A 26,185-nucleotide genomic window follows, 5' to 3' on the forward strand; every position below is an offset into this window, starting at 1 on the left:
CAATAACAACTGCTATATAAACAAGTTATATACACATCTGTGTCTAGTCCTGAAGGCCACATGTGTCTCACTGCATCTGCCTGCATGATTTAATACACGTAGCGGAAGTTTAGATTCTTCCTGTCAGTAATGTCTGAAAGCTCAAGATGATCCATTCTCCCCTCCTGAAGATCAATGCTGCTTTGCTGTAGCTTATCACGGCGCTTGTTCTCACGAATGATGGTGAATCGTAGAAGAAGCATCGTCAGCGTCGAGACACCAAAGCAAATCGTCGTTGCCAAGAAGCCACTCTATAATGATATCAGCCTTGTTTCACACGAGAGAGTTGAGCATAGATGAGATGACTTACGGAGTATTCTGGAGCCTCAGATGGAAAGAACAGAAATGGACCGATGATGTTCCCTGCTGTATATGCCATGAACATCATAGCAGACGCAACACTCTTTTTAGTAAAGCCGGCGACGTTGGAAGCCACCATAGATAGTGCGATGGGGAACCCAGCTGCGAAAGCCACAAAGACCCAAAGACCAAACAGTTGGCTTCCTTGGTTAGGTCCGTAACGAACAAGGAGGGAACCGGTAAGACTGCAACAGTTAGTTAGTACTGAGATCACAGAGAACAGTAATATTGCCTACCTGATCAAGCTGAGACATGCACCGATGATAGTTCTATAGCCATCGAAACGGCTGCAGAGATATGTTGATCCAAGTGCAAAGAAGGCAAGAATGGCACCCATAGGCATGTTGAGGAGATACACCTCGAGTCTGCTGAAGCCAAAGCCAGCCATGACAAGACTGCTGAACTATAAAGCAGTCAGTACCATCCAAGTATAGAAGGTGTTTACTAACAGTAGTATGGGCACCATTGGGAATGCTAAAGGCAAGTTGGAACAGCATCAAAAGGAGAATATTGGGATCTGTGACGACCTCTCGAACCTGGTCCCACTTGAAGTTATTGTTTTTCATGCCAGTCTGGTTACTTCGGATTCGATCGACCGCATCAATGCGCTGCTGTTCATCGAGGAAGCGCGTAGTACTGGGAGTGTCGGGCAGAAAAATAGCCAATACGATGGCCCAGACGAGAGTAATGAGACCAAAGATAATAAAGAGCCACTGACACAAGATTAGTCATGTCATAAATGGAAGAGTCAATACACATACTCTCCAAGCAGCTAAGGGGCCTCCGATTTGAGCAATACCATAAGCCAGTAAGCCACCCAGCATCGTGGCAATGGCATTACCCAAGAACCAAGTTCCATGTCTGAACGGTTGCTCTTCTCGAGTATACCACATTCCAGTGATGAGAGAGAAACCTGGAGAAATCGAAGCTTCTGCTACACCGAGGAAGAAACGTGCTACGAGAAGTCCTTCGAAACTCTGCACTGCAGCGTGACAGCACAGAACGATAGCCCATGCAAGACTTGAGCCAGCAAGATATTTTCCGAGTGGCAGTCGGACCATCAGAAAAGAGGCTGGATAGCTGAAAGCAAGGTAACCAAAGTAGAAAGCACTGCTACACCAACTGTATCTCGATCCAACGAGATCCTGATAGTGTCAGTATACAATTTGAAATGGATAAGGGCACTAACTAAGTCGTCGATTATTCCCATGATAGAGGAAAAGTTGAGTGACTGCTTGTCAAGGAACTGAAGTGTATAGGAAACAAGGAGTAGTGGCATAAGACTGTAATGGTTCGTTAGGCTATTCTCATCCACAGGATAGAAGTTTCAACATACCATATGTCAATTCTTCTTAATACTTTTCGACCTCGTGCTCTATTATCGACGTCCTCTTCAGCAACTTGTATCGAGCCCTGGAGACTCAAAGTCTCACCCATTTTGGCATCAAGGTCTTGATTGGGGAGATGAGGCTTGTATGCTTTGTCTGCTGTCATCTTGTAGATATAGAATGGATGTAGTTGTGATTGAAGAGTCGTTGAATGCTCAAAGCTGGGGATTGAAAGCTGTTAAGTAGACGACTACAAGGACAATCAGCCCGATGATCTAGACCAGATGGCGTCGCTATCTCTCCTCAAGTGATTAAGATATCTCCACCCCCGCAAAGATAGTGTATCTATCTCCCTTGGAAGAGTCTGGGGTTAATCATGCTTCAAAACTCCAGATATCGCAAGAAGCATTGCAATCAAAACATAAAATTTCTACCCGTCTGAAAGAGCCGTTTCTTCAGCCCGGATATCCCTATAGTCTGATTGGGCATCTCGGCAGGGGAAGATTGTTTACACATAGATTGCATCGCTGGAGATGCCGATTGGTCAACTCGGCTAATCAGAAGCGATCTGAAGGTTCCCCGAAGATGAGGCTCGGGGAGTCGGTTTGCAGTAAAGCCTGTCTGCCGGACCCAACTCATTGGGAATGTGGTCCGTGATGCGGGGAGCGGCATCTAGTTTAGTCTGGTACAACCACTGTTCCTCGGCGAACGTTCGGTTTTGTATATAATGACGATGGCTCATGCGTTACAGCGTCATGACTTGCAACAATGTATTTGCCAGAGACAAGACTGACGACAGCAGTTTCTATAGACGCCCTCTAGACACAACATGCAGAAGAGACGAAGAATCTTGTAGCAATGACGAAAGTTAAGAGTAGTAAAAAGATACGCTTTTATTATCAATCCATTTCGAAATCGTCAAAGTCTATACCCAATAGGTTCAACATCCTGTTTAAACTCATCCCTTGCCTTATCCAGTAGCTCAGGCTGTAGAAGTAGCTCGCAAGCTGTGGCTGCCAATCCCTTTCCGCAATCCAAAGCTCTAATCAAGGCTTCCTTTGTTCCGGCAGCATCGGCAAATTTGGGGGTGTGAGGTTGGACCTCCGGGTCTTCGGTTCCGATGGAAAACATGGGATGGATTCCTGGTAGACAATATGACACGTTGCCTAGACTGTTAGATCATTGTACAAAGAATGGTGGTAGTAGACCTACCCATATCTGTTGATGCGCCCATTGGTGGTTGATTAGCATCGTCGATAAAGTCCCTCCCGAAAGCCTTCATGTGCTTGGTGAATTCCGTAGACATGGAGATGTTTGGTCGAAGTTCCATGTAATCTTGATCACTGCATACATGTCAGTATTGATTTGGCAACAGATATAGAAGACCTCACCTGTCACATGTGCACTTCACATCGCATCCTGTTGCAATAGCCCCTGCTTCAAAACAAGCCTGAACCTTCTTAGCGATGTTTTTGACCTGTTCAACACCCGCGGCTCTCAAATAATACTCCAGATCAGTAGAGTCAGGAATGATATTTGGCTCTGAGCCACCACTTCGGATGACACCATGTATCCTTTCTGTAGGTTGTATCTGTTGCCTTAGAAGAGATATGTTGACGTAAGACGATACCACAGCGTCAAGAGCGTTCTTTCCATCCCAAGGCGCACTTCCGGCATGGGCACTTTGCCCTGTAAATGATACCTTGAGTTGTCTCCTTGCGCTTGTTTTGGCAGCAGAAACACCATCGACGTTGTCTGAATCGGGCGGCGAAAGTCTTCCAGTGGGGTGAGCCATGAGACAGGCGTCAACTCCCTCGTACGCACCAGCTTTGATAAGATGCACTTTTCCGCCGCCGCCCTCTTCTGCAGGAGTTCCAAGAAGTCGTACTCTTCCTGGGATGTTGCTTTGACGCATCACTTCGGCTGTCGCTAAGAAAGCAGCGATTGAGCTCGTGGCAATGAGGTTGTGCCCACAAGCATGGCCGAGACCAGGGAGTGCATCATATTCAGCATTGAAGACGATGAGCTTTCCACCTTTGCCAAATTCTACTTGAAACGAGGTTTGGATATCGTATGCATGTCGCTTCACATTGTAGCCCAGTTGTTGCATGAGATTGCAAATATTGTCATGGGCTTTGAACTCTTTGTAATTATACTCTGGGTTTTCGTGAATCTGTTGCAGTGTAAGAGACGTAAAGATGGCAGGGATTGTGTTGATGTACTTTTTTACAAATCTCAGCCAGATCGTGCTCATGATGCGAGACAGATTGGGAGATCCTCTCATGAAGCTCTTCGGTGGAAAAAGACATTTTGGAATGATGAAATCGATAGTCAATAAATGAATTACCGGCCGTAGTTCATTATGGGAATAAGAAAGGACTTGGCTTTCCCCTTATATGACCATTAATAAGTCCCTTCTCTTAGCTCTCTTCCCCGCGGCTCAAGAACTTAGCATGAGACGATCCCCCAAACCTGAACTATCTTTACTCGACATGTGCCAGTTGATTAAACGCTCATCCCGCCCGATACTGTGTCAGAATCAGGTAACTCCGAGAGACGGTAGATAATACTGCCACTTTGCTACTTCTTTTGGATAAAACTTCTCGCCAAGCTAGTGGAAACAAACAAGGGATAAACGGCCCAGGGAGAGAGGAGGGGGTCTGTGCCAAAATAGCCGAGAGAACCAATTAGAGACTGGGAGTCTGACATTGCTTGGCTTGAGGCTGAACTGAGCTGCTGTGTTGAGGGCTGCGAATCTCATGAGTCGGCAAATTCGATTCAGAAGGGAGTATTCTTATCCCAAGCGAAGTGTCAGAGGTCCACGGTGACATTCTGAGCCAAACTTTCAGCTGGCCGTATCCCAATCGTTCCAGAAAGAGAAGTTATTGCCAACGTTTCTTCTCCTTTTCAACCCCATACGCGACGGAGAACCCGGAAATGACAGAGTAAGCTAAGCTATCCCCGTACTAAACTCAAACTCTATGCTTCGTGTGTCTTCCCTGTATCCCAAGCCAAGATTTTCTTTATTCCGAATTTCCGTTATTCAATCCTACTAAATAAGCCTGCAGCTTTTCTGCAAGCCGAGACTTCAACGCCCGCAAGTGAAATAAGCAAATGTACCGGAGCTTATCATCCCATCCCATACAATCATTGAGTCAGGCGCCTCCTCCTCCCCGTATTTCCACGACTCAAAGTGCTTGGCATGAGCTCAAGCTCCTCACCTATCGCCGATCGGCGGAAAGTGAGATCCAAGAATGGTGCGTGTCATGGCATCAATCACTATGGCCCAATGATCCGTCTTATTTCCCACATGGTTGCTAATTTTGCTTTTTTAGGCTGCTTGACCTGTCGCATCCGAAAGGTCAAGTGTGACGAAAAGAGGCCAGTCTGTAACAGATGCGAGAATAGCCCCAACAGATGTGAATGGCTTGAGCCGGGACAATCGTTGAGTGCAAGGGGACAGCCTACTAAGAGGTTCCCGAGTCCTGTTGGCTATGGAAGTCCCAGACTTATTGCGTCAAGTGAATCGCCAATTACGAATCTGACCCCGACCGACTCGGCAAGCCCAGCCGACTTCCACTCGCAAGGGAGCGGTCGTGAATCACCGCTACCTTCTTTATCAACAGTTCATATTGCTCTTGCGAACTCGCTTCATTTGAGCTCCGAGGATCGTGCGGCGTTTGCATATATTCCTAGTTCGATATTGGTCTTGAGCTATGGAAAACTCTGGCCATGGAGTAACTTTTCATATATTTACACGCACATCGCCAGTCAATATCCCGGAGTAATGAGAAGCTTCATTGCAGTTGCCAATATGGAGCTAAGAGCAAAAGATCTCCTCACCGCACAGGACGCTATCGACCCGGCTGGGGTTCTGGAAAGGGCAAGTCGACTTGGGTCCTCTGCAACTGTCCATTATACACAGGCTCTACAAGATTTGTCGTCTTTACTAAGCCATATTTACCAGACAGGAGAACAGAGTTGTGATGTCGACGCCTTGTTCACTATGTGGTTCCTTATTCTGAAGTACGAGGCTCACGATTCAGAAACCATTGGGTCATCTTTATTGCATCTCGAAGGAATTAGATCTTTTTTAAGACCATATCTGCAAGGAGATGAACAGAAGAGACTACCGTGCATAGCGCAGGGAATGCTCTTGTACACTCTGTAAGTCAAGCACCCAACACTTGGTCTCACGTATACTAACAGAATACAGGTATCTGGATGCAGATTCGGCTACAGGGAACCCCAACAGCGGTCAATTCTGTCTCGACTTTCTCTCCCGTGATGCTCACGACTATATTTCGCATGAACACCTCTTTCTTAGCGTAAGATCGGCTCTTCCCAAGATCTGGGGCGAGCAATATCCTGTATACGAACTTCTAGACGATTTGGAGAATTACCGCCCGCTACGTCTGTATCATCTATGTCAAGGAGCGAAGTTGGAGCTTCTCAGACTCGCGAGATCAACAACACATGATGTATCGGAGGAAGATAGTCTAAAGAAACTCTGGCGACATGTTGAGCATTTCGGTGATGTATGGAAATGACTGAAAATGGTGATTTTGGCTGACAGTTATAGGAATTTGTAGACATCTTACTCCTTGCTAAGAAAACCCCCAGTTCGGGTGGTAAACGTCTCATGTGGACAGTCTACTCCGCAGCACTCGACTTTCATGCCCTTCAAATCCTGTGTTCAAGCCTAGACACATACCACGAAACATCTTTTCAACCCGAGACTTCACTATCATATATCTTCGCTATCGCGACCAAAGCATTGACTGAAGATCCACGACAAATCTATCGTTTCATGTGGTCACTTTCTGTGGCGTTAGGGAAGACGCAGGGGTATAGTAGTCAGGCTTGGTTATCTACACAACTTGCCAGGGCTCGGGTCTTGTTACCACGATTTGGTGTTCCGGGATTAGTTTTGGAGCAATGCAGCGGACTTCAGATAAGCAATGAGGGATAACAGAACCTCGGTTGTGTAAAAGTGCATTTATTCTAGTTCTATTCCTGAACTCTATAGATTTAATTAAACATTGATGGTGAAGGATTCCGTCAATGGGAGATTGCGACTGCTTCCGCCGACAAATATCGTGTAGTTACCAGACTGTAGTACCCAGTCCTGTTTGACGACATCCCACACGCTAAGATCACGTCTGGTAATCTCGAATGGGATTTCAACTGAGTCGCCCTTGTCTAGTTTCACCTTTTCAAAGCCTCGAAGTTGCTTGGGAGGACTGTTGGGGATAGCAACGTAGAGTTGGGCAACCTCTTCGCCACTCCTCTCACCGCTGTTGGAAACCGTGGCTTGAACAGTGGCATATGTCTCCCAAAGATCACCAGTGACGGCAGAAGATCCCGTCTGACCAACCTTGATGGAGAGTGAGGTGTAATCAAACATGGTGTAACTCAACCCAAAGCCAAACTCGTACCTTGGTGTGATATCACGGTTATCGAAAGAGCGATAATCGAGATAGACACCCTCAGTAAAATCGCACTGAGGGTCCGTACTATCTCCTTCCCGTCCACAAGGCTCGTACGGTGTATAATCACTCTCGTTCTTCGCAATGGTGTAAGGTAGCTTTCCCGAAAAGTCGGCCTCGCCATAGAGGAGTTTCACCAAGGCTTCGCCACTATCTTGACCCGGAAGATGAGCGATGATAGTAGCCGTGATGTTAGGATGGTCGATCCACTGATCGACCAGACGAATGCCAGCCGCATGAATGACTACTATAGTATTTGCGCACTTGGATGCGACGTTGAGAATCAGACCATCACTGAAGTCGTCATGGAGCCCGTCGCGATCCCAGCCTTCTGTCGCCATGGCGTTGATAAAGACAAGGCAGACGTCACTTGCGCCGTTGACATCCGGATCAGGGGAAGACAGATCCCAATTAACCCAACCTCCGTCTTTGGCGGCTCTTTGCTGAATAGCACTGAGGGGCTGAATCATGTCAGATGACGGTTTAGAAATTGTACAAGGGTAGACTCACATCGCTGATGTATGGGGGCGAATTGGCAGCAGCTCTTCCGCCAGAGACAATGGTTCCTCCTCTTGCAGCTTGATCAAAGTGATGTTCATCGCCAAGAACAGCTTGACCCATCTCTGGCGAAGACGTATATCCAAGCTCGAATAATTTACCGGTGTTCTTGGTCTCGGCAACCGTGGCATCATATCCAAAGACGGAGATCATCTTGGGGTTCTTCTTGAAAGGAAGCGCCTTGTTCTCATTCTTGACAAGTACATGTCCTGCGATGGCCCCTTCGAGCAACGTTGGTCGTGATTCAGGAATCCGAGCTTCTACCTGTTCGTGAGGAAGAGAAAGGTTCTTCATTCCGATGCCCGGAGTTGGGAAAGCGTTGTCTTGGCCGACGAGATACCAAGCAGCTAGGATTCTGGAACACTGTCAGCAAGAGTAAACAGGATTGTGAGTGAGACAAACCTGGTAGCCATATCAGTAACCCTGTCCTCCTTGACACTGCCATTCCCAACCGCCATGGTCAAGTTCTCTCCCCAAAATCCCCCCATAGGCATGACCATGTCGAGTCCTGCATTTGCGCTTTCAAGATTATGCTGGGCATTCCAATCCAACAGAACAAACCCATCGAATTCAAGCTCAGACTTGAGGATTCCATTCATCAACTTGCTGTTCTCACAAGCATAGGTACCATTCACGCGGTTATACGCGCACATGACTGATGCAACACCTGCTTTGACGGAATCGACGAAGGGCCAGAGATAGTACTCGTGAAGAGTCTTGTCATCAATGTTGGAAGAGACGGCCTCGATGCCGTGATAGGGGCGACGATAAGTCTCTTGTTCGTTTGCGATGAAGTGCTGTGAATGTTAGTCGTGAACTTTCTCTTATTGCAGGACCTACTGACCTTGACATTGGCAATGACTCCAGCGTCTTGGTGTCCGATGATGGATTCTGCGCTGAGTTTGCCTGTGAGGTAGGGGTCGACTGAGAAACCTTCCCAGTTGCGACCACCAAGTGGTGTTCTTCCCAAAGGTCCAACGTTGGGGCCAAGCAGGACATTTACTTGAAAATCATTAGTATCCTACAGCAATCTTTTCATGTCGACGACTCACCTCCTTTGGCCTTGAACTCTTTTCCCATATAGTAGCCCCTCTGGTAGGTCAAGTTCTTATCCCAACTTGCACCAACATGTAAAGCAGATGGGTACGAATTCACAAGGTCGGTTGCTCTGACGCCATTGCCAGCATCGTGAAGGCATAATCCCGGCCATCCTAAACGCGGTATCGTTCCAGTGTTACCAGCGCAGACATTGTCGGCGGCAAAACCACGCGTCACATTGACTTTTTCTTCAAGTGTCAAGTGAGCGACAAATTCTTGAGCTTTAGAGTAGGCGCTCTTCCAGATGCCTCTACCTTCGCCTTGTGCTGTATTTGGAGGTTAGCTTCGCAGCAGTCAGGGGTATCTTGGTGGGCAAGCTAGGTAGCTAATTGACTTACGAGATGGGTACTCTTCGTGGGTGGGCTCAGCAGGACGCGATAAGACTCTTGTCGCTTGCAATGCAAGACACAATAATTGAGAAGGCCACATCATGAAATGTTCTTGTCAATTTCTCATGACGTGACTTTGTAGTGCTGATGATGAGTACGTGCTTGTTATTTATCAATGCACTTGCTTCAGTGGTCTGTCTCACTCACAACAAGATAGCCGAAGGTTAACCGTTGTTGCTCCACTAGAACAACGTCACAAACAGGGATAGTGGAAGCTCCGTCAACTCCAACAGGTCTTTATCCCAGTCTCTGAACTCACCGCCAAGTATATTGACAAATCGGAGGGCTTTCCGATGATACAGGGTAGTACTCTTCCCTTGATGATCCTCTCCCAAGTTGCAATCCGGACTGCCGGGGCCTCGAGGAACGAACGAGTTTCCCCGCAGTCAAACGACTGATGAGATGTTTCCGTGCAATTGCCCTGAATCATGTTGTTCAAGCCCATTTTGGGAAGCTTCTGAGGCTTTGCAGCTAATTCACATGATTTGTGGACTGACTCATTCTTGAAGTGGTTGTGTCTCGAAGTCTGATAGCTTGAGAACTGATTCTCACAGGGAAGATCAATGAACACCATGGAACAGAACAATTGACTTGAGTGGCCATTCACTTCAGAATCTTACTCTGGACAAAATTCGATTTTGTCAGACACTGCCTTGTGAGTGTGATACAGAAGACTGACCAAAAAGCAATTCACCTACATAATTTAACTGCGAAACTTGAAGTCGCACAATACTGATTGACTCATCATCATTATGCAGAACAAACATTGTGACTCCGCCATTTCTAAACCACTCGCTGTAGTTTTACGACCGAAACGAAGCTGCAAGTGAGTCTTTCATAAGCAATAAGCCTGGATGCTCCGTCGCTCGATTACCGAGCTTGTTGTAAAACCGAGTCGCGAGCTGAACAGCACAACATGACCTTCAACACTTTTTTTGAGGACGTGGGGCTTCGAACTACGCAGTCCTGCGTAGCACATCTCCATTTTTCGGTGAAGAAAGGCTCCATCACTGGGTCTGTGATACCAAGTTCCTTCTGTGTAACATACTTATGGTGGTATAGTTCGCCCTGCTATTGTGAAGTCGTATTGATTAGATGGTTATTGGTAAAGAACGTGAGGCGAGCGAAGTCGCGGACACAATTGACCAAGCGAACCCAAAATGATTAAGCCATATAAATGAACTAGTCAAGAAAGTCTTGTGATAGATATGTATTATTTTGAGGCCCTCCAGCTTGCAATAATTTGATGCTATAGTGTGGGATGAAGCAGGCTGTGCTGACCACCTTTGCAAGGATAACCAACTTGTAGCTCTACTATGTACAGAGCCAAAAGTGAGGCTCTGTCAGAGGTTTAGGTAGAATGGTGCTAACCTTATATCATCACTGGGACATTCTAACATCCATATCAAGCCAAGTCTTTGTCCGTGAAGACCTAGCTTGCAATGGCTTCAAGCAGCAAACCCGACTCACCACTTGTCCGTACTCGCAGGTTGATAAGCCAGAATGCACATATCCTACTGACACCAAGCCCTCCATCATCAGACACTCCTTCACTTGTATCGAGCACTACAGACTGCAATGAGGCACCAGCAAGCACTTTCTCAACACCAGGGCAAGATGCATCGTGGTTAGGCCAAGGTACATCAACTGGGATACCAAGTCCCAATCTTCCACATCGCAGTGGTAGAAGGCAATGCAGACGGTACATATGGTACTCACCCCGATGTATAAGAGTCGCGATTGAGTGGCAGGTTAGCCTTGTACGGAAAAGACAATTGCATTCCCTTGATAAGCTTAGGGAAGAAGCGCAAAAGCTTTGCCAGACTAATAAAGAACTGTTGGAAATCCTCAGACAGAAAAAGAAAAAGCTTTGCATGATCATTTGGAGTTAAAGGCATATACGCTAGTCTTAGAGAGGAGGCTTAGAAAGTCAGAAGAGGACTTACGAGAGCTCCAAGAAACACAAGACACGAAAAGAGTTCTGCGTTGGGAATATCAAGGCGTCAAACAATGTTCAAACAAGAACGCCAGTGAACACAAATGGATCCCCCCGAACACCCCAGAAGCCACAAAAGAGAACATAATATATTTAGAAGAAAGGTGGAATAAAACAGCAAAGGAGAGAGAAGAAATCAGGGACCAAGCAACTGAGTACAAAACAAAGAACACTACGCTGAAGGAAAACAAAGTTAAGCTCGAGACAGATAACAACGAGCTTACCAAGTATGATACCTTAAGACTGAGATGGGATCTAGAAGAGGTTGAAAAACGGTTAAACCGATATGAGAGAGGCAATGCTACCCTGAAACAAGAGAAAGTCGAGCTCGAGAAAGACAACGTCAGGCTTCTGAAGCAGCGAGACGAATGTGTATCTGAGGCTTCCAATCAGAAACTGTCACAGGTACAGGCATCAATGCAAACAAATTTCACAAATCAAACTATCAGTACTACAACAGAAGGAAACTATGTTGCTACTATAGATTGGAAGGAAGATGCTATCAACTATTATATGAAGATGTCCGAGGCGTAAGTCCCGAAGTATACATTAAAAATCAACTCAATAATAAACACAGTTTTTGAACCTAGATGCTGATAAAGGTCCAGATGCTATCAACCATTCAGCTTCCCAAGATGGCGACGAGGCATCAAGCGACGTTCCAGTACACGAAAAAGAAACTCAAGAAAACCACCGAGAAGGATACCGTCTGGAGAGTGATCAGGACAAAGAACACGATTTTCTAGAGTACGATGCTTTGCTGAAACATAGCGAAGAAAGCCTTGAACGACTTCTGGCCACCAACAGCGATGAAGCCTCTGAACGGAATACTGAACCAGGCACAAATGAACAACAGCGCACGAATGAACTTACAGCTCAAGGGGATGCAACTGTGACTGAAACTCCAGCTGGTATGATATTGGCAGAACGACAAGTCGTGCCTTTGAAAGAACCTGTCCCCCAATCCCATACACCTGTTCACAATTCAAAACGGCGAAGGAACAATAAAGTAAGCAAGATACACAAACACAGACTCAAAGAAGATGAAGAATCCCGTCAGCAGAAAGACGCTCGGCGCAGCCATCGGTCTAAAAACAACAAGAAACGACATACACCGGCAAGTAGGACTCATCGAACCCAGAAGCAAAAGAGAGTTGTAACACAACTTGCCTGGGTCAAGCGTTTGAAACACCCAAGAAGCTTCTTGAAGATTTATTACAACATGAAAGGCATATTTGATGAGATGTGCAAGGCTGGGAGAAGTGGTAGGGTTCGTTAGCTGTTTTCCTTTTAACTCCTATAGGCTCTCTTACCTTTCACCGGATCCAGAAATCACCGAGTTCTTCTTTGCGAGTTTAGTTAATCTCAGCAAACAGTCAGTCTTTTCCGACGCTAAATTCTCAAGGTTACAACACTTCCTCAATTTTCAGTATTCCTATATAGCTATCCCAGTTTGAGCATATTCGATAGCAGTTAATGAGTGCAATATCAGACTGAATAAAACTCAAATCACAAAATAACAACCATCTTAAATCTAAGCTTGGGCGTATTGTTAAGCAATGACCCTCTTGGCAAACGAGATGTCTGTAAACGCAGAGTCAGCTTACCTCAGACGGGAAAAGCCATGCACGTCGTTGATCATTCAAGTGGATTGCATCATCTCGAATCCTGCAAGATAATACGAAAATGCGATCAGATGTAAAGTACCGGCAGCAAAAGAGCCGAAAGTGTTGATTGCTGTCCGACTCCAACCCACGTTCCCGTCTTGCGAAGAGACATTGCCATTTGGACAAGTCCCATCACAGACACTCTCCAGAATCCTACGGTGCAATAGATCTCCGCTGACAACCCCGCTAACACGGAAGTGGTTTGATGTCGCCAAAGCGCAGCCAGTGGAAAGGTTCAGCTTGTAATTAGTGCACGTTAACGTTAGTTGCCATCATTGCAGTACTAAGCACACTACAAGCACTCGGCAATTACCATGTAGCATGTGGCGTATAAAGAACAGACGTCGCATCAAATCTCATGCTTACGCCAACACTCCTTCATCATCCACCAATGGCCATGTCGTCTCACCTTGCCGAGTTGTACGGACAAACGTCCACGAGCTTCATCTTGACGCTCATTCTCTCTATTGCCAGTAGTCTCTATCTCATACGACGTGCCCTCCTCCCCAAGCCGATCCCGGGCATCCCATTTAACAAAAATGCAATCAATTCCATCATGGGCGACATACCCGAATTCAGAGCAGCCAAGAACCGTCGCGAGTGGTGGGCAGTACAAGCCGTGAAACACCAATCTCCTTTGGTCCAAGTTTTCATGAAACCCTTTGGACTTCCCTGGGTTTTTGTAGCCGATCATTTTGAAGCATCGGATATCTGTATGCGAAGACTCAAAGAATTTGACCGAGCGGACGTCACAAGGCAGCAATTTGGAGGTCTAACACCATATCATCAAATCACGCTCAAGACATCAGATCCGCAGTTCAAGAGGAATAGAGAACTGGTGCGTGATCTGATGTCAACCAGTTTCCTCCAACAGGCCACAGCTCCTCAAATCCACCACAAGTTCTCGACTCTGATGACCCTTTGGGATCGCAAGAGACAACTATCTGGAGGACGACCATTTGACATTTCGCACGATATACACAATGCGGCATTCGATATAATCCTGGGAGCCTCATTTGGTGTCGATTCTGGACAGGGACAGATCGGAAAAGAGCTTGATGAGCTCAGAAGCAAGACCACGACTGGAGGAAATGATGACGCGTTCGAGTTTGAGCATGTACCATTCTACGATAAAGAACTTGGCTGCTTCGATATTCTTATTGAAAGTTTCAACGTTTCGATGAGATCACCCTACCCACTTATCAGCCACTTCCTGTATCGTAACCTGTCATCAAAGATGAGGGAGGCCAATGCAATGCGTGCTAAGTTGCAAAACCGAGAGATCGCCAAGAGTATTGAGAGAAGGGAAAAGGGACAACCACAACGCTGTGCTTTAGACAACATGATGGCTCGTGAAGACGCGATTGCCGAGAAGGAGGGACGAAAACCAGATTACCGAAGCCAAGCGATTCTCAGCGAGGTATGTCATGATTATACATCTATCCTTGTGAACTAATCTAATCTTATCTTTGAAGTTACTTGGCTACCTCGTCGCTGGGCATGAGACAACGTCAGGTGTTTTGAGATGGGGAATGAAATACTTGACGAACGATCAGCGTGTTCAGTCAACCCTCCGTGAGGCATTTCGCACGGGCTACGCCGAAGCACTCGAACAGAAGCGCGTTCCAACTATGGACGAGGTTCTGAAAGCCCACATCCCATATCTGGATGCTGTCATTGAGGAGATACTCCGCCACGCACGTGTCGCTCCCATCACTCTCATAGAAGCCGTTACAGACACACAGATTCTCGGTTACCACATCCCCAAGGGCACGACCATTGGCTTTCTAGGAAATGGCCCTGGAGTCATGATGCCGAGTATTCCTGTTGACCCCAAGAAGAGATCCGAAGCTTCTCAAGCACACGTGAACAAGATGGAACTTTTTGACGAATCGAACATTTCCCAATTTGTTCCAGAGAGATGGCTCACTACACAGACCAACGAGAATGGAGAAAAGGTTACCGTTTTTGATCCTAACAACGGTCCACAGCAAGCGTTTGGCCTGGGTCCTCGTGCATGCTTTGGAAAGAAACTGGCATACATGGAAATCAAGGCCTTCTTTACATTTGTGTTTTGGGAGTTCAAGTTGGAGCCAGTAAAGGATGAGTTGGCAACGGACGAAGAAATGGTTGCGTTAACAAGGGCGCCGAAGAATGTTTATGTCAAGTTGGCAAAGGTTGAATGTTGTGGATAGAACTCTTGCGTTCAACTATCTAGTTAGTTAGTCATATCCCTCCTTATTTGCACGAGGAATGACTCGGAACAGCCACCCAGTCCAGTGCGTGCAGCCAAATTCGTTTCTTGTTTATCTGACATTTGCCATCCTATCTTTACCATAAGCCTGCTGTGTGAAAGGATTCGTTGTAGTCCGCCTTTCTAAATCCAGTCGGTCCAAGAAACTCCCTCTAATTAGATTATAACCGTACTTCCCATTACCTTTATATCTAAGTTTCTCCCACGACTACTTATACAGGTTGCTCTTCCGGTCGTACTAGAAGATACGAATCCGCATTAGGTAAAAATCTTCTAAAAGAAGGTCCCACAGACCAGCATCCTAGTGTCCAAACATGCTGCTGTCAGATCGTCAGTATCGCCATTTACGACTAGAAATGAAAATGGTTACCTTTGCTAGATCCGTAAGATCCACTCTCTCAGAGACAGGATTTCTATACAACGCCTGCTCGAGGGTATAAGGCCAGTCGCACTTGATGAACAACGACATATCTGCGAGCCATTCCATACGTTGCTGAAGCTGCGGTAGTTGTACAACGAGGTCGCGGAATCCTGGCCATAGCACAAAGTCCGCCATGCTGATATGAGGTGTAAACAGCTGATGGGACCTGTCGAACATTAATATATGTTGTCCAAAACCAAGACAGGTTCCTAGGAGGTAGCTCACGTCGGTCTAATCCACTCTGGCATGGCAGCATATGACTCTGGTGTAGGGTCAATCATCCATCTCATCATATACCAGAATACATTCATGGATGCAAAGCAAGTGAAATCGTATCCTGTCGACATCAGTTAATCACTCTCCCAGACCCCAAAATGGGCGAATTACCTTGATGCTTAACGCTATGCACCATTCTCGCTGCCCACTGTGACAAAAGACACGATCTATCAAACTCTTGCTGGTCATATAGCGCTGCAACATTGGGATGGTGACCAGCGATTCGATGTACCGGTTCTCCACTCTGCAAAAGGCTGGTTCCTCGTTTGTAAATATCTCCAAACGCATCATCGAGATGTCCCGGGTCTGGTATGGTGTTAAGCGAGGTGGCAGCCCAATCGGGGACAAAGATGTTGCGTATCTGCGCGTCTTGAATGCTTCCAGGGTACCCGTTTGCTCGGATGCTGCTTGAGAGAGATAAATTGTTGAAGTGATTTCGAAAGTTTGGCTGGATGTCGAGCGATGAGGATAACGCTTGTTCGCTATTTGCTTCAAGATTCGATTGGGGTGATATATAGCTGTCGATGCCCGTTGTAGCGGTCTGCATTGAACGAGTCGGCCCTTCATACATCAGTGGAGACTGTTCATTGATATGGTTTACTGTCCCGTGTTGGCTATTATGAGGGCTTCGTCCTGGTGCATCAGTCGCTGTTGTAAGTAGGAAGTCATCGTGGTTGAACAACGGTTCGAAGAAAAGACTTTGTTTTCCTGGCTGACGCGATATCGTACTGGGATTGTTTTCGAGTTGGATTGAATCAGGCGAGCCTTCTATCTTACTGCGCATTGGTATTGTTGCCTGAGCCTGAGACTGGAGATTTTGTGGTTGTTGGAGACCTGGCGAGCCGTCCTTTACTTGTGACTAAAGGTACGCCATTAGTGCTACTTAAACTCCATATCATGACTGTTGGGATATGTCTTACTATAGGATACACGGGGATGTTTGTGGTTGTATCTGGATGCGATTGATAAAAGGTTGCTTGTGTCATTGACGAATACTCGAAACCATTCTCTGCTAACCCAGAGTTGGATACAGCAAAGGACTCTGCATGATGTAAAACACCTTCTGTCGAAAGAGGCGGAATAGTCGTCTCGCCAGGAACTTGTGAGTCTTCCATTGTAACGTCAATGCCTCCAGCGTCGCTGAGTACTTCTAATATCTCCAACGGTTCCTTGGCATTCTGTAAAAGCTCCAACACGATGCTTCTGATTCGATCCGGCCCAGAAGCTACCTGTATCAGAAGGGTCTTTGCAGCCTCCAATTCTGCTTCGAGGCTCTCATTGATGCTTTGAAGATTTCTGAGTTTTGCATCCCGAACATCCGAGTCGTATATGCATTCCACACCCCATTTGGCACAGTTTGCACATGTAGGCTTGAGTCCATTGCACTATATCTAGTGTCAGCCAGTCAATCCTGGGCTCAAAGTCAGCAATTGTTACCTTGGATTTCCGTTTTCGGCACTCCAAGCAAGCTGATTTGATTATGCCATTCCTCTTTGATGCAGCCCGATCTTGGGGTTCCTTTCCAAAGTTCCCATCCTTTGAAAGGGCGGGTTTGATTGGCCTATACGCAGTCGACATAGATGAACGGTATGTCCTCCAGTTGGCTGATTGATTCGAATGCGTAAATAGTATCGATATTTCATGACAGGGAATGGTTTGACAATTGCAAATTATCGCCGAGGTTTAAAGTAAGAGTTCAACTTGGAGATTTGTATGATATGATATCATATGAGGCAACGCTACTCCTCTCCTCTCCTCCCACGTCCTCAATCATTTTTGTGGCGCTTGGATCATGATTGGTCAAGATACGTCACTGGCTTGGCTTGTTGCTTATTATTACGACCGACGGACCTGGAAATGCGAAAAGAGAGAAGAAGGGATGTCTCGGTTATGGCATTTCAATGTTGCATTCCTTCCTTTCACCCAAATGTCTAGTCTAGGTTTGCTTTTTCTTTCTTGATAGACACGCGCTCCATAGCCACAGAACCAACAATAGTAAGCACAGCCAAAGCCAATGGAATGTACAATGTTTGTATCACTGCATTTTCATACCCATTCAGCACACTCTGCAACCTCTCTGGTCCAATTGATTCTCTCATCTTCGACAACCCCGCCTTTTGAAGTGTATCAACGTCGGTCCCTGGTGAGCTCGATTTGATCTCATTAGCAAGTCGATCCTGGAACAAGGTCGCTGATGCGCAAATCCACAACGCGGAACCCATGCCTGCCCCAAAGGTTAGGACCGCTCCGCCAAGAGAAATGTCTTCCATGGGAAGAACGGCTTGAAGTGCTATCATCGGACTATTCAGGCCAAGACCGACTGCCAGACCTAAAAAGGACAAAAGGATAACTGCTTTGGTCACCTGCTCCTCAAAGTCGATAGTTGTGAGAAGGCCTGATATGATGGGTGTCAAGATACTCGTGGCCAACATGAATGCTAAATGAATGTGGTTAGCTTCTGTTCTGTTCAGAAGATCACCCATCAAACTCACGGTAATAGTATCCAAGCCACGTCGTGCCAAGGCCGGAAATAACAAAGGCGATAGACAATCCGCCTACCATGGGAAGAGCAAGCAACCCAGCTTTTGTAGGTGTATATCCTCGTACTCCTTGAAAGTAGATGGACATGTAGTATTCTGTAACCGCAAGAACTCCCTCGCAACACGCTCCAAACCACATACCCGCTATTATACTCCTCTGCTTTAGAATTCTTGGAGGCAGCAGGGCCTTGTCGCCCTGGTGATATTGCAGATAACCAAATGCAATAAACAGCAGCGCACAAAAGACAAGAGGCAAGATAATCTGCCAGCTGCCCCAGCCAAACTTTGTACCTCCCCATTGCAAGGCCATGAGAAGACAGGTAACAGCCGGGACAGCGATTAAAGTCCCAAGGAAGTCAATCTTCTTAATCTTTTCTTTCAATGTGAGCACAGGTGCATTCTCTCGATGATGAGAAGACTCATGGACGCCGTACCACGTCAAGATCAAGCACAAGACACCAAGGGGAATGTTGACACCAAAGCACGCTCTCCACGAGAAAGCATCGACCAAGGCACCGCCAATGGTAGGTGCAGTGATGAGGCCGAGACTTCCAACCCCACTGAGCAAGCTGTTAACCATTGCTTGTTTAGAGAGGGGGAAACATTGCTTTAGAAGCTTGAATAGACCTCCGTTGATGGCTCCTCGGCCAAGACCACTGATTGCACGCCCGAGGATGAAGACAGCTGATGAAGGCGCGAGGGTACAAATTAGAGCGCCTATCTCGAAAGTCGCGATGCCAATGAGAAAAACGGCTTTAGTGGAAAATAGAGTGTAGACTTGACCGAAACTGAGAGGGTCAGTTGGTGATGGCAACTGAGGATAGTGCACTTACAAAAAGACAAAGGCGCTGAGGGACATGCCACTGTAGGAGCATCAGTACAATTACGGGGTTCATGATCCTGGGACTTACTATGCAGCGGAATACCATCCAATATCTGCTATTGTCTGGAATTCGTCCGTTATACTTGGCACAGCGACTGCAACAATGGTGATGTCCTGTTGGCAGTTGATAAGTCAAGTCAGTGATCATTGTGAGGGCGACGGCTTACAAGTCCACTAAGAAACAAGGCGATGGACATGGACAACATGGTTGACCAAAGCTTCGGACCAGTGGGGAAAACAATATTGTCTTCTTCATTGCCAGGCTCTTTAATTTGAAGTGCTTCAATCGGTCTTGATTCACTGGGTGAATCTATATTAGATTGCACCGTTGCGGTGTGAATGGGCGTCTGGGTTAATGTTTTTGAAGGCATTGCTGCACGATTAAAAATACTACAAGCTTGATTAATGATTCAGATCATATTGGGAGCTAGCCAGTATTTATCTCCATTCCATCTGACTCTTGATGAAGGCATCCATTGCTGACAGGTTCAATGCCCGGGCTAAATGGTAGGTTGAATTACGTGTTCTTGGAGGGTTGTCGAGTGCTGTAATTGAAGGAATTATTCGCATCTTTAACTAGGGGATCTACCACTAATCGACCAAGTAATCACTGGATGACGCTGTGTAGGTGTGTAATGTCAGCACGCGTCGACTGCTGCACGAACCAGTCATTTACCCCGCAATGAACCGGCACACGCTGACCCGACAGCGCAACCACTGACGCGTTCAGTTTCAATCAAAGTCAAGAAACGACAAGATCAAGACAAACCAGCGACAACAGTCAACGACCAGCCATGGCTGCCGACCGAGGTTTTATCACTCAATCGAAAATTTTGCTCCCTTTACTAGATGATACGCAATATTTTTACGCCTCAACGGAAACAGATGACCGGTAAAGTGGTCCTCAAAACATAGCGTCATCGCTGCGACAACTCCTCCTTCAGCCTCTTACGTAGAGCCACTCCTTCGATACGACGAGTCTTTGAGAGATGCACGGCCATCGATAGAGTAAATATGGACAAGATCAAGCAAGGAGAACTGAAGGATACGGTCACCTCGCGAACACTATGCCAACCACCAATACCTACCTGCCTGTACAGCCAGCAGCTTGGCTAGGTAGAACAAGGGCGCGATACAGAATGAATTGAACTTGAGGTCCTTCTCTTGCTCCGAGATGTGACATGATCATTGACTCGAGATCGAGGTTTGTGCCCGTTCCATTCAATGCCCATACCATTTACTTATCTTCTGTCCAGCCCGCTTCGTATCCGATCTCTGATCAACTGCCCAATACCCGATAAATCTCCTCAGTCTACGCCAGACTGACATGCGACCGACCCCGAACAGCGATCCTCCCGACAGCCTAAGAAATAATAATCCCTAGCGTATTCAGTCACGACCAACTTTGGGGGATCTGGGCAACGTCCTTCAGCTTTGTACTTTGCAGTTCTGCAGTTAGGACCAGTCTTGCCGGTCTTTAAAAGGGCTTGTTCATGCTGTCGTATCACTATCCTTCCTCGACGCTATCAGACGAAACACGAAACAAACTGAGTGGGCGAAGGGTATGAAGAGCAGAACTAGAACATATGGTGAAAGCCTCCCTCATCCACGAGCTATTCGACCGGACTTAACACCCTCAGCCAAACCCAATGATACATCCCGCCACGATCGCATGTCTATTTGGCCGAGTACACAATCTGAGAGACCTCATCTCTTGTCAGAATCTTTCCAAACGAAAACAAAGCGTCTGTCATGGTCTTGTCAATGATCTGCTCAATCTGCTCGTCCCGCGTCACTCCAACCTCCTGTAAGCTACACGGCAAGTCAATGATCTTGACCAACCGCGCAACACAGTCTCCCGCCTCGGCCTCGTTCCATCCCAGTGATTCATTAAAGATCTTGACAATTCTTTCTTGCGCATCTGGGTTCTTTTCTTTGGTATAGCGTAACACAGGAGGGAGCATGATGCAGCTCGTGATGCCGTGCATGACTTTTCCTACGCTGCCCAATTGATGACCGATTGCGTGGCTGGCACCCATGTTGACGCTGTAGATAATAAAGCCCATGAGAGCCATTCGACTTCCTGCTTGACATTTACTGATGCCATGGACAAGCTCTTCCTCACCTTCTTCTCCGCGATTGACACCCTCCTTGTACTCAACCAGGCCCTTGGCTAAATCGCGTAGGGCTTTCTCGCACCACTCTTGAACATCGGGGTACTTTGCACACTCTGGATTGCAAAGTGTCTCAATGCAGTGATCCACGGCACGTATACCAGAGCTCAACCACAGTCTCTCGGGCGCCGTCCTCGCAATCCAAGGATCCATCAAGATCAAATCCGGTGCGCCGCCATCTTTGAGAGAGAAATGCTGCTTCTTGCCAGCGCTGTTGGTGCAGCTCGCTGTATGGTTCCACTCTCCGGCGGACAAACTTGTAGGTACCAGAATAAGTTTTACTCCTTCTGCCTTCTTCATCTTATCCTGGGGTGCGATGCCTTTTTCTTGATCGAGGAGAGCCTCCATATCTTTCTCCTCGAAGCCTCGAGGTAGGGTCGCTGACATTAGGCGTGCAACTTTGCAGGCGTCAGAATATGAACCGCTGCCGACGCAAATAACGCAGTCTATGTTTTCGCTAGTGATTCGGTGGGCAATGTCGATTACATCCTCGTATGGAGAGTGTGAGCCGACACCCTCCTTGGCGGTGATGAGTCTATCACCCAGGGCTTCTTTGAGGTTGCTTATGATGGAAGTATTATTGGCAAGAGCTTTGCTATGAACGAGCAGAATGCGCTTGGACTCCCATTCTTGAAGAGCTTTGAGAATGTCGTCTTTGCTGCGCGAGTTGAAGATTGAGTCGGAACCTGGGCGGTGTCCACCTTCAAGTTGGGGTATGCGATATGGCTCAAGTGAGCTTGTCATGTTGGCAGTTGTCAGATACACAAGGATAATCGAGTGAGTAGATGCTTTGAACGCTGGATCTACCGAACAAGGTCTCAAAGTCCTACAGACGCAGTAGTCTTCTCTTATAGGCACTCAACTGACGTTCACTCTGTGCGGGTTCAAGGCTGGTTCGGGCCAAAGTGGGTTCGTGACGTCTAGGCTTATGACGCTATGCCGAGTTCCGGACACCATTCCTATAACTTGGCTGACTGTGTTGACATTTTGCTATAGACAAAGTTATTTTTACAATGGCTTACTCGAGGGCAGCACTATCAAGTCAAGAGAGCCCTAGTTCTAAAGTCCGTGATTGTTGTCTCAATCCACCAGGACATCGTCTAAACCTCCCAGTATTCCAAGTAATTTAGACTTGGCCAAGTCCCTATTAGTCTTTCTAGTCCTCTCCTGAAAACCCCTTCTACTTGACGACAACTCCTCGGCCACTCGTCTCCATGAATATCCATCCCTTGGATCAACTCCTTCTGGCTCCAAGTCGAAGCCACCTTCACGGGAACCCTCGTCCAAGTACACATCCTGCAATGCCCCGTTATGCTTCCGTAATTTACCACCGATGATGACAGTCTCGACTTCTCTGACCCCTGCTTGACGAACGATAGCTGTCAATGGATCGTTCTCGGCTGCACAGCCAATGGAAGGAGATGTCGTGTCAAAGATGACCAGATCCGCCAACTTGCCAACGGCGATAGACCCAATATCTTTGTCCATATTTATCGCACGAGCTGCCTTGATCGTAGCCAAGTTAAAGGCCTCCTGTATGCTAGCTCGTGGCTTTATAGGATAGTGTCCTGAAGAGAATGTCTTGGTGTTTTGCATTGTGCGATCACTTGCTAAAGCCATTTGCATCTGGTGCATCATGTTGACAGGCCCACAAGAGTGGCAGTCTGCACCGAGACATGTCAGAGGAAGGTCCTCTCTGAAGGCTACAGGGTCTGCACCGGAAGACATGAATATTTCGGCGTCTGGAGTGGAGACAATGTATGTCCCGGACGATGTAAGAAGTGATGCTTGTTCAGGTGTCGTTCCATTACCATGTGTTAGAAGGATATCAGGTCCGAGCAAACCACAAGCGCTCAGCTGCTCTGGGACCTTAGATTGGCCTTCAAATAAAGTCAACTACTCAACGCTTGAAGTTCTCCAAAGCCTGTTCTTACATACCTTTCGAGATTGGCCAATGTCGGTAATGGCTTGCAATCAACTTCACTCCCGCTTGCTTGACGTGGTTTAGGGTCTTAGAGATGACATTTTCGGGTAGGAAATAAGAGTCAAAGAAGAATCCCAGTTGGACTCGCTGGTCATCTGCAAATGGCGCTTGCGCAGCAAGAGCATCGATCTGTGGCAGTAGCCAACCGGGCTGGGGAGAACGGTCAAGTTCGAAAGAAGTCTCTGTCCACGCTGTGGCACGAAGCGGCATAACTCCATAGCAGAATATGGACCGTATACCCGATGCGATCGTAGCACTGAGGGCTGCTGAGCCGTGCTCAGGTTGGGAAGCCATATGTGCGTTATCGACAACACACGTTGTTCCAGAATCGAGAGCTTCAAGGCACCCAGCTAACTGGCCCCAAAATATGTCTCGTGAAGTGAAATTGAAGCTTTGAAGGTTGGCTTGAAGTTTGTTAGGCTCGTCTCTTGGCCGACCATGGAGTCACGTACCTTCAAGCATATAGTCTAGCATAGTGCTGTCCCCAAGAAGACCCTTCAGCTGACTCTGCCACATATGGTGATGGGCATTGATAAATCCTGGTGAAATTATCTTGCCTTTACAGTCGATAACAGAAGCATGTTCGGGTTTGTTGATATTCTTGCTGATTTCAACGATGCGACTATCCGAGATCAAGACATCCGTGTTTCTAAGAACAACAATATTATCTTTCTCGTCATGCTGAAGCACGGTGCCGTTCTTGAGCAGTATTTGGTCACTCATTTTTTCTGGAATTTGAATAAGGCTACTAAAATGATTGGGTTAATGTCCACTATCTACTTATACCCATTTTCAGGAATCGGGATATTCTTCGTCAAACCCGGTGTCGGCAAATTCATCTACGAGTTCGGTTATAAGTTGGCGGGTAAGCAATTGTCAACACCGAGAACTAACCCCGTTTGTCTCACCGTTCAAGAAACGGTTGCATGAAACGGTCGTTTGCTGCGGCTAAGCCCGTTTAACGGTTTTGCCCGTCAGACCCCACACCTTTAACAGATAAGATTAGATAGCATATTAATATCCAATCTAAACGCGTCGTTTGCGTCGCGTCCTGTCCCTCTCCAGTGAAACTACCCTAGACCTATCATTTCTTCAAACCTGGCAATCAAGAATCAGAGCTACAGACGGATCAACATCATTTATAGATACTTGAGAATACCATTCATGGCTCTCTTTTCCGAGATGTGTTATCATGCGGCAAAATGTCTCATCATTGAAACCTTTCACGTCAAATACCAATCCTGATGACAAGCATATTCACGAAACACATGACTACCCCGTTCATATTTCGTGCATTTATCCCTGCCGATTCACTGCAAACTCGGGCAGTCGCGGCAACAATAAGGCAAAGTGGATGCATTAGCTTCAAGCTCAGACTGTTAATTTGACTCGAGATCAGTGGAGACATTTCATGGAAGGAAGCAGAAACAAACAAATCACCAACTCGAACTTTCATCAGCCTAGAGTGATTTTTGTTTGTGCGTTTTCTCCCACTTTCGCCCCAGGATTTATCCACTGTATCTCCAGTTTCTTGGGTGCCCATCAAACAGATCAGTATTGAGAGTGGCAACATCTGAAATCTGGATCTAGGCAAAGCCGCCTACGGTAACCGCATCTGTGAAAAATTAGACTATCAAATGTCAAAAGACAAGCTTGTGAAATTCGATCTGCACAAAACTTTGGATGGGATCTAAAGTGGCTTTTCGGGTCAAACCGTCCTACAACCATGATAAAAACGGCCTGGTCACTATTTCTGCAGCCCTCATGAATCGGTTAAGCCCGGTTGCACAAGCTATCGCTACTGGGACTAACGTTAAAGAGTTTAATTTTCGGACCTCACGTGGCCACTAGAAGGAATCGAACCTCCCTGGAAGCATCTTCGTAGCCAGGCCATAAAGGGGTTAGACCCAGATTTGAGATTACGTCCACGACTACGGGTAACTTGACGAGAATGGGATTTCGTGCAGACGCATTCCGGAGGAATTTCCCCAATTCTCTTGATTCATCTTGCCAAGGCCAGACTGCGTTCCCCTCATGGAGCCAGGGTATGACTCTCGCTGCGACAAAGCTCAGGCCAGGCCAGGATCAAGGAAGGATTTCTTCCCTTCGTCCTTGGACTGTCAGTCATATTGGATCATCGACCCCTTTATGTTGGCAATTGCGCGATATTAATTAACGCGTTTTAAATGGCCGCGTGTTTTGGGTAAAGATTGACCACGATTGTTGGCTCAGTGGCATCATATACGGGCCGGATGCAACAGAACTGTGGCTTTCGAGCCAGTCTAGTGAGTGATGTATACCCAATCTCTCAAGGATGATGAGTGCCAAGATGTACTCCAAAAGCGAGCCGGGGGAGCTATTCTTGATCGTGTGCAACACATGGCATGTATTCACAGAGTAAAAACCTCATAGAAGCTCCTCAGGTTATCAGAAAAATTGTCCCCAAAAAGCGTAAGAGACAAAATTAATAGGTCAGTTTATGCTCTTTAGACCACAGTTCTTAGACTATCCATTTTCGTACCATAAGACTTGGTAGTCCAATTTGTCTGCTACCCACTAGGAGCTCAACAACAGACTTGCTTTAAAGCTTGATTAACTAGCTGGCAGCAACTGTGCAACCATCTCACAAATTATCTCCATTTGGCGTGCAACTTTGGGGCCTGATGGTCCAATGACATGATGCAAGCGGTATCGCGTCCAACCAACAGCTCACTCTTCCAGCCTTGTAG

At 46.8% G+C, this 26,185-nt stretch overlaps 9 protein-coding genes across 9 annotated transcripts; 3 read left to right on the forward strand and 6 right to left on the reverse strand.

Moving 5' to 3' along the window:
* Positions 1-89: 89 nt before the first annotated feature.
* FPOAC1_006276 (uncharacterized protein) lies at positions 90-4,036 on the reverse strand (the record flags this gene model as incomplete). The annotated part of the gene is made up of 11 exons (XM_044850761.1): positions 90-290; positions 350-584; positions 636-802; positions 849-1,112; positions 1,161-1,544; positions 1,589-1,682; positions 1,736-1,893; positions 2,673-2,893; positions 2,940-3,070; positions 3,119-3,900; positions 3,950-4,036. 11 exons carry the CDS (start codon positions 4,034-4,036, stop codon positions 90-92), a joined length of 2,724 nt encoding a protein of 907 aa, XP_044709473.1.
* An 893-nt stretch (positions 4,037-4,929) lies between these two features.
* On the forward strand, positions 4,930-6,699 carry FPOAC1_006277 (uncharacterized protein; the record flags this gene model as incomplete). Its single annotated transcript, XM_044850762.1, has 4 exons — positions 4,930-4,984; positions 5,063-5,894; positions 5,944-6,265; positions 6,310-6,699. 4 exons carry the CDS (start codon positions 4,930-4,932, stop codon positions 6,697-6,699), a joined length of 1,599 nt encoding a protein of 532 aa, XP_044709474.1.
* Positions 6,700-6,762: 63 nt separating this feature from the next.
* On the reverse strand, positions 6,763-9,301 carry CEL3B (glycoside hydrolase 3; the record flags this gene model as incomplete). Its single annotated transcript, XM_044850763.1, has 6 exons — positions 6,763-7,677; positions 7,727-8,129; positions 8,177-8,571; positions 8,619-8,776; positions 8,827-9,138; positions 9,211-9,301. The coding sequence occupies 6 exons, from the start codon at positions 9,299-9,301 to the stop codon at positions 6,763-6,765; spliced, it is 2,274 nt and encodes a 757-aa protein (XP_044709475.1).
* A 1,402-nt stretch (positions 9,302-10,703) lies between these two features.
* On the forward strand, positions 10,704-12,536 carry FPOAC1_006279 (uncharacterized protein; the record flags this gene model as incomplete). The annotated part of the gene is made up of 2 exons (XM_044850764.1): positions 10,704-10,899; positions 11,866-12,536. The coding sequence occupies 2 exons, from the start codon at positions 10,704-10,706 to the stop codon at positions 12,534-12,536; spliced, it is 867 nt and encodes a 288-aa protein (XP_044709476.1).
* Positions 12,537-13,315: 779 nt separating this feature from the next.
* On the forward strand, positions 13,316-15,119 carry FPOAC1_006280 (uncharacterized protein; the record flags this gene model as incomplete). Its single annotated transcript, XM_044850765.1, has 2 exons — positions 13,316-14,344; positions 14,400-15,119. The coding sequence occupies 2 exons, from the start codon at positions 13,316-13,318 to the stop codon at positions 15,117-15,119; spliced, it is 1,749 nt and encodes a 582-aa protein (XP_044709477.1).
* A 271-nt stretch (positions 15,120-15,390) lies between these two features.
* FPOAC1_006281 (uncharacterized protein) lies at positions 15,391-17,453 on the reverse strand (the record flags this gene model as incomplete). Its single annotated transcript, XM_044850766.1, has 6 exons — positions 15,391-15,498; positions 15,549-15,765; positions 15,825-15,936; positions 15,987-16,734; positions 16,796-17,260; positions 17,313-17,453. The coding sequence occupies 6 exons, from the start codon at positions 17,451-17,453 to the stop codon at positions 15,391-15,393; spliced, it is 1,791 nt and encodes a 596-aa protein (XP_044709478.1).
* A 353-nt stretch (positions 17,454-17,806) lies between these two features.
* Positions 17,807-19,669, reverse strand: FPOAC1_006282 (uncharacterized protein; the record flags this gene model as incomplete). Its single annotated transcript, XM_044850767.1, has 5 exons — positions 17,807-18,312; positions 18,368-19,203; positions 19,249-19,278; positions 19,327-19,412; positions 19,466-19,669. 5 exons carry the CDS (start codon positions 19,667-19,669, stop codon positions 17,807-17,809), a joined length of 1,662 nt encoding a protein of 553 aa, XP_044709479.1.
* Positions 19,670-20,974: 1,305 nt separating this feature from the next.
* Positions 20,975-22,216, reverse strand: FPOAC1_006283 (uncharacterized protein; the record flags this gene model as incomplete). The annotated part of the gene is made up of 1 exon (XM_044850768.1): positions 20,975-22,216. One exon carries the CDS (start codon positions 22,214-22,216, stop codon positions 20,975-20,977), a length of 1,242 nt encoding a protein of 413 aa, XP_044709480.1.
* Positions 22,217-22,552: 336 nt separating this feature from the next.
* On the reverse strand, positions 22,553-24,179 carry FPOAC1_006284 (uncharacterized protein; the record flags this gene model as incomplete). Its single annotated transcript, XM_044850769.1, has 3 exons — positions 22,553-23,352; positions 23,411-23,860; positions 23,909-24,179. The coding sequence occupies 3 exons, from the start codon at positions 24,177-24,179 to the stop codon at positions 22,553-22,555; spliced, it is 1,521 nt and encodes a 506-aa protein (XP_044709481.1).
* Positions 24,180-26,185: the final 2,006 nt, after the last annotated feature.

This window comes from Fusarium poae, chromosome 2, assembly GCF_019609905.1.
Source record: "Fusarium poae strain DAOMC 252244 chromosome 2, whole genome shotgun sequence".
NCBI classification, from domain to species: domain Eukaryota; kingdom Fungi; phylum Ascomycota; class Sordariomycetes; order Hypocreales; family Nectriaceae; genus Fusarium; species Fusarium poae.